At 29.5% G+C, this 7229-nt stretch overlaps 2 protein-coding genes across 2 annotated transcripts; one reads left to right on the forward strand and one right to left on the reverse strand.

Moving 5' to 3' along the window:
- Window positions 1-684: 684 nt before the first annotated feature.
- On the forward strand, window positions 685-3157 carry LOC145062791 (golgi apparatus membrane protein-like protein ECHIDNA protein). Its single transcript, XM_079010383.1, has 6 exons — window positions 685-839; window positions 1825-1881; window positions 1972-2175; window positions 2377-2436; window positions 2561-2687; window positions 2793-3157. The coding sequence occupies exons 1-6, from the start codon at window positions 825-827 to the stop codon at window positions 2879-2881; spliced, it is 552 nt and encodes a 183-aa protein (XP_078866509.1). The 5' UTR covers window positions 685-824; the 3' UTR covers window positions 2882-3157.
- Window positions 3158-5518: 2361 nt separating this feature from the next.
- Window positions 5519-6921, reverse strand: PPD1 (Photosystem II reaction center PsbP family protein). Its single transcript, XM_079010808.1, has 3 exons — window positions 6661-6921; window positions 6069-6503; window positions 5519-5901 (listed from the first exon to the last, which is right to left on the reverse strand). Exons 1-3 carry the CDS (start codon window positions 6862-6864, stop codon window positions 5680-5682), a joined length of 861 nt encoding a protein of 286 aa, XP_078866934.1. The 5' UTR covers window positions 6865-6921; the 3' UTR covers window positions 5519-5679.
- Window positions 6922-7229: the final 308 nt, after the last annotated feature.

Below are 7229 nucleotides of genomic sequence, written 5' to 3' on the forward strand. Positions count from 1 at the left end.
AAGCTTAAGCTCGACTCGAGCTCGTTAAGAAGCTCGTTTACTAATATCCTAAATCTGTAATTCCTGTAATATATTTTTATTTTAATATGTATAAATAATAATAAATTATATTATGTAAAGGCTCGTTTAGGCTCGCGAGCCTAATCGAGCTTAATGACATAGGCTCGAGCTCGAGCTCGTTTAATAAACGAGCTTAATATTAAGCTCGAGCTCGGCTCGGACTCGTTTAAAATCGATTTCGAGTCAAGCTTTTAACGATCCGATCCTGAGTAGCTCGCGAGTAGCTTGACTCGTTTGCACCCCTAATTAAGCATTAAAAAAATGTAATGCAATGGTTTCACTATGTATTTTCGGAGTCTACAACTTGGTACTTGCCTTGTCATGATTGGCATCTCAAGACATTTTTACATTGTTGTAGACTTGTAGTTGTATGTTATAATATTTGGTTTGTTGCAGATGTAATGTAAAAAACTTTGGGGGCATTTTTATGTTTACCTAAAAATAAAAGGTAAATTGAGGGACCAAATCTATAAAATTGAAAATTTTTGTAGACCTTTTCCACGTGTGGGACCACATTTGAAGTTCACTCCAATAATAAATTAAAGAGCATATGAGGGTTCATTATGTAAATAGTTAAAACAACAAGGAGTCGTTGGAAAAACCCATAAACATGTAACCCCAACAAGATCCGAAAAGAAGTGTGCCCGAATTTCATCACAACCTTGTCTCTTTTATACCGAGAGAGGCGATTAAAATCGGGCGTAATAGCTGAGGGTTGAAGCTGCTGATTGAAGTTGATTTATCGTTGAATCTGATCCGTTATCATGGATCTGAATCCGGTTTGTTTCCAGAATCTCTATTCCTTTTTATGGTGCCGTGTAATGCTATAAGATTCATGTAATACTGGTATCTGTTCGTCAGATCGAAATTTTGTAAGGGAAGTTTTGGGGAAACAGTGTTTTATCGTGTTTGTTGCTTGTGAAAGTTCTTGATTTACGCATTTCAAGTAATTTGATTGTTCACTTAGGCACGCGATTGACTAATTCTATCATTGATTTGGGATGCGACTGATATCATGAAATGTGATGTTGGCATTTATTATTATGATTGTATAGCCGTAGATCTTAGTCAGTCGCAAATTTTCCTATGTACATCATTGAACGCCATAATGATTTGATGTTGAATTATGTTCAGAATAGATAGAAGGATATGGAAAATTGGAAACCATGATTATACTTTGGTATTCCATCGTTAGTCATGATGATTTCACAGACGTTACCTTTTGTGTTCTTGACAAAAAACTGCAGATGACACTAAAAACCCCTCAAGATCGGTATTTGGTAACCATGTATTGATGTTTAAGCAAATTGTATGTTGCTTCATGTGGCCTTCCTCCTTGACAGTGTAGCATTTTGGTCTTTTTGAATCTGAATCTATGTTTAGGCAAACTCCTAATTTAACATCTTTAACATTATGTTATTGAACTACATTATGAATTTAAGCACCAAAAACCATGCTTATTAAACAACCCTAAATTTATTCTGCAAATATGCCAAGAGAAAGGTTGGATGTGTCATATGTTCTAGAGGTAGTGAATTGTACCTATTTAGCTTCCCTGTTTCTTGTATATTGTAATTGCTATGCTATTTTACTTGTTTTAGAATGGTGAAACTGATAATCACATTGTGATTGCATGAGTTCTTATAATTATCAAGCTTATTAGTGGGTTTTAGCATCTGACATACTGTGTTCATTATATCTTACAAGAAAATTTGAAGAGTGAATAAGAATTTAAAAAAGCTACTTATTGTCTTTTGTACTCAGCCTGCAGGAGAAAACTATGCAAACCCAAGGATATGCTTCTTTCATGTCCTCTTCAAGGTCTAGTCTTTTCCTTGTTTTTTCTTTCTTCTTCTTCTTCTCATTACAATTCATTTAATAATAAAACTCTTTCTTTTTTTTCAAAATCAGGCTGGAGCATTGGCGTTTTACATACTATCAGCACTGTTTTTTGATAGTTTTGTGATAATATTTGTGGTGACTGTTCTTCTTTCTGCTCTTGATTTTTGGGTGGTGAAAAATGTGAGTGGTAGAATCTTAGTTGGTTTGAGGTGGTGGAATGAAATTGATGACAATGGTGAAAGTGTCTGGAAATTTGAATGTCTTGATCAAGAGGTATACATTTTCATTTTCCTCTTCATTTTTTCTTTTTCCTCATCAAGTGTGTTTAAAAAGTATTTGAGAAAATGATGAGGGAATGGAAGGAAACAAAATAATCAAGGGCCAATTTGTAAAAAGTCAAACTTAAGGGGGCAAGTCTTATTTCCTTGATAGATAGTGTCCGAAATGAAATGTTAAATCTTTTTTGTTTTACAGTCATTGGCTCGAATGAACAAAAAGGATTCATGGCTGTTTTGGTGGACTCTTTACTTGACTGTAAGTGAATTTATTCCCACTTTTCTAAGACTTTTCTCAATTAATTCATTCTTTCTTTATTGATGAAAAAATAATAATAATAATAATAATAATAATAATAATAATAATAATTTCTTTTTTGTAGGCGGTTGTATGGATATTCTTTGGAATATTCTCTCTGATAAGATTCCAAGCTGATTATCTCCTTGTTGTTGGAGTTTGCTTGACACTCAGTGTTGCAAATATTGTGGGCTTTACAAAATGTCGCAAAGGTAAACTAAATCCTCTTTAATTTCATTCTAATTATAGCAAGATATTTTTAATGTTAATCATATGATAATTTTTCTAATTTAAAAAAAAAATAAAAATAAATTCAGATGCTAAGAAGCAGATTCAAGCATTTGCCTCCCAGACAATTGCGAACCGGTTCCAGTCTACGTTACAGTCTGCATTTAGTGTGGTGTGATTTTGATTTTTATATTACAAAAAAGGAAAAAGAAAAAAGTTTGGTTTGTTATTGTACTTGTTTTGATATACCGTAAATGCCCCTCCAATTAGTATTCATATAATTAGTTAAAACTCAAATATGTTCCTAATTCCTACTTGTTTTGAATCATGCCAAGTTGAAACTCGTTATCAAACTTTGAGCAAAACAATACGACCATTTTGTTAATGGTATATATAGTTGTTATTGGATTTTTGCTGTTTGTTTGGGGTAATAAGTGAACGTTTTACATTTTTATTTGGTGACTGTTTTGAAGTTAGTTTTAAATATATTGTTTTGAATATTTGACATACGATCAAAATTATTTGACATAAGTAATTGTATAAATATTTGAACAACCGTCAAGATATCCTAGTGTTTTATCTGGTATAAAACAATCCAAAAGGGAGTTATCCAGGTTTCAGGGGATGATCTGATCTGATTTAAATAAACATTTAAATAAACTAAATATTTGAGGTAAATATATATGAATACATGATTCTACCTTGAATTTTTTTCTAATATATTAAGTCAAATATCTAATAAGAATCAATGATTATGCGAAACGATTGTTACAATTTAGCAAATTTACAGTCAACTTGGAATATATGAATTTGATATGTAATAAGTACCACAAAAGTTAATAATCCAAGTAAAACAATACGATAAAAATCTGTATGTAGTACATAAATAATTATAAACTTATAAAATATGTAGGTAGAAGCTTTTGCAATGCATAAAATTAAAATATAATTTTCAAAATTGAGCTATTACTAAAAAACCAATAGACAATATAAAGGGAAATCTACTATAATAAATATAGATTTTTTTTGCCATTTGTCGCACTTTCATTCAATTTGCCAAATATCATTTTATAGTTATTTTGAATTAATTTTTTTTTTCACATGTCATTTTATGAGTTTTTCTATTTTATTAAATTCCATATAATATTTTAATATAATTGCAATAAATATAGTAATAAATGGATATCAATTTCATTAATCAACTCACCTTTTAATTTCAAAATTCTCAAAGTTAAATTTCATTAGTTTAATTTGTTTATTTATTTAAATTAATAGGTATAAGATTCATGTATTACATGGGTTAATTAAAAAAATTAAATAGAAATGTCTAAATATTTAAAAACTTTGGATTTATAAAAAAATAAAAAAAAAATGAATTATTAATTTTTTTTATCTTTTAAATTTAAATAAACAAACAAATAAACTAATGAGCTTTAATTTGGAAATTTTGAAATAAGAAATCAAGTCCATTAATAAATTGATATTCATTTATTACTATATTTATTGTAATTATTACATTTATTGTAATTATTACATTAAAATATGATGTGAAATTTATTAAAATAGAAAAAACCCATAAAATAACATGTGGAAAAGAAATTAATTCAAAATAACCACAAAATGACATTTGACAAATTGAATAAGAATGTGACATGTGGCAAAAAACCCTTCATTTATTATAGTAGACTAGGTATAAAACCCATGTATTAAATGAGTTTATTTTAAAGAAAAAAAAATATGAAATTTTAAATTTTTGAGAAGTTTAAATTTATAAAAAAATGAAAAATATTAATTATTAAAATTAAATTGTTTGTTTTTCTTTTAAATTAAACAAATAGTTTAGATAAGTAAATAAAGGAAACTAACGAAACTTTAATTTAGAAAATTTAAAATTAAAAGGAAGTCAATTAATGAAATTGATATGCATTTATTATTACATTTATTGCATTTATAACATTTAAATATTATGTGAAAATTAATAAAATGAAAAAAACCACAAAATGCCATGTGGAAAAAAATTAATTGAAAATAACCACAAAATGACATGTGGCCAAATCAATGAGTGTGACATGTGGCAAAAAGTTCTTTATTTATTAGGAAAGATTTGTTTAAATTTAAAAGATAAAAAATATTTTCATTATAATAATTCATTATTTTTCTTATTTTCTTATAAATTCAAAGTTGTCAAATATTTTGACCTTTATATTTAATTTCTTTTTTAAATTAACCCATGTAATACATGGGTCACATAACCAGTTAAGTAATTTAACTAACTATTACAAATGAGATTTTCAAAAAAAAAAATCATTATTTTTCAATTTTTTAAAAATAACCATTTTCTCTGAAATGCCACGTTCTGGAGTAATGTTTGAAGTGCCCCGCATCCAAATGAAATTAGGACCAAAAAACTAAAAAAAGACCATAAATTACATGCATAATATGTTAAATTAAAAAAATAAAACATTGATAATAAAACATCAATCCAAATCTTAAAACTATAATAGCAAGTTCTGATTTTGAACAATAGTAGAAATACAACCGTTATATTTTTAAGGATAATTTAGTAAATTTGTTAGTTTTGATTTTAAACAACAGTAGAAATACAACAGTTATATTTTTAAAGGTAATTTAGTAAATTTGTTACAATACATAAGAGTTTTTTCATTACTCGAGTTTTTTTAAAGAAACTAACAGCTAAAAACTCCCAAAAGTTGCGAAAGCAACGGGCCCTTAATGAGCAAACCACAAAGACACTTACGCAATGCAATGTCTAACAATTACAAAAACACAACAGAAAAAAAAATAGAAAGTGATATACAAAACGTAAATCCTATACCTTACTTGTGCTCATTATTAGCACATATGTCTTAACAATTACAAAAACTCAACATAGCATATCAATTGGTGAACATATACCATGTTTGCAAAAAACAAAGTCAAGTTTACAAAATAACAAATGATGCATCAAAATCATGATCAAGCACTTAACTTGTTAACCCTAAAAGAGGCCATAACTTTACGAAGATCATTCTCTTCTTCTACAAATACATTTTCAGGCACTTGTAGTCTCAATTCATATAATTGATTGTTTTCAACTCCAAGAACCGAAAGATATCTCCTATTCCATTCCATACGCACCACTCTATCTTCTGGCATAACAGCCAACTCATTATTGCTAGCAAACGACTTTATGTTTACCTAAACAGAATAAGACCCAAAATCAAAGAGCTGAATTCAACATTTTTGATTTGTTTATGATTACATCGTGTAAATAAATCAATGAAAGTAAAATAGTAGATATTTCAAAGAAACGAAAGTATAGGATGCTATAATTCATTGGATTTTTGATTTTGGAAGAATCTAACCTCAATTTGGTAATACATCTTCCCATCATCAGCAACTGTAGAAGAAGTAGAGAGAATACTTGATTCACGCTTCACCCCAAGCCTAGTAGACATGAATTCTGTCAAATACTGTCTAAGAACAGCCTTTCCTGCTTCTTCAGGTGGACCCAAATCTTCTACACTCTTGTATTTCGATGATGAAGGTGAGGATACTTCAACAGAGAGGTTTTCGTCAAGAACATAAGGGTCTCTGAAGAATATGTCAGCATTTGCACCTCGAACTTGAATCCAGTTTTTAGGATAATCGAATGAGTACCCATCAAACGAATCTATATATTCCTTGAATCCTATAGTTGGTTGAGCAAATGCAAAATTGCTCTCAGTTTGTGAGAATAGGCAACTGGAAAGGATCAAGGTGCTCATCAAACTCCTCCTTGGAACTACAAAAGCTTTAGTCTGATTATATATTAGAAGGGCAGATAATGAAGGTCGAATGCATTTTTTATACCATCATAATTGAAGTCAAATCGATTCGTATTGATAATCATGGCGTTGGAATTTGGAATTGAAGTAGGGTTGTTGATGGGATAGATAAAGTATTAGAGAGACTTACGGATTGCAGGTTGCAAGAAAGAGAAGAGCAGGAGGCGGAATTGGAATTGGAAACCATAGCAAATGGAGCGACACGTGTCGGCAGCATCAGCAGGGCGGTGTGGGCGGCGGAAGAGAGGAAATGAGGGGGAATTGAGCGGAGGACGGTGGCAGTAGGAGTGGAAAGGGGTCGGAAACCGAGATGGTCTACTATGGTTACAGCCATCCGACTGGATTTTGTAGAGATAAGAAACTAGCGAGGGTGTGTATATATCGGGGTTTTATCAATGAAATGGCCGGGGTATTAGGTTGGATTGATTGAGTTCCTTGTTTTCAAAATAGGTGTTTGAATAGTCTAAATTAATTTAAATTGAAACAAAATAAAATTTGGTTGAATCGGTTTTTATAATTTAATTTCTAAAAACCAAAACATTTTAAAACGACATATAATTATAATATTATCTAACTTTACATAACAAACAAAAACAATTTATTTAGTTGTGATTTGAAATTTATAAACAACTAATAAGAAGATATATTATAATTAAATATTTTATAGATACAAAACTTTTGAGAGAAAATGCATATTAA

Source organism: Lactuca serriola, chromosome 7 (assembly GCF_051521515.1).
Source record: "Lactuca serriola cultivar US96UC23 chromosome 7, Lser_US96UC23_V15, whole genome shotgun sequence".
NCBI classification, from domain to species: domain Eukaryota; kingdom Viridiplantae; phylum Streptophyta; class Magnoliopsida; order Asterales; family Asteraceae; genus Lactuca; species Lactuca serriola.

Bases quoted from the DNA above. Each gene is read 5' to 3' on its own strand.
- LOC145062791 (XM_079010383.1), top strand. The intron at 2,437-2,560 runs GTAAGTGAATTT...TCTTTTTTGTAG, and splicing joins GGTGGACTCTTTACTTGACT to GCGGTTGTATGGATATTCTT. The intron at 2,688-2,792 runs GTAAACTAAATC...AAATAAATTCAG, and splicing joins CTTTACAAAATGTCGCAAAG to ATGCTAAGAAGCAGATTCAA.
- PPD1 (XM_079010808.1), bottom strand. From the start codon at position 6,864: ATGGCTGTAACCATAGTAGACCATCTCGGTTTCCGACCCCTTTCCACT. The intron at 6,504-6,660 runs GTAAGTCTCTCT...ATATATAATCAG, and splicing joins TTTCTTGCAACCTGCAATCC to ACTAAAGCTTTTGTAGTTCC. The intron at 5,902-6,068 runs GTTAGATTCTTC...TATTCTGTTTAG, and splicing joins AGATGTATTACCAAATTGAG to GTAAACATAAAGTCGTTTGC.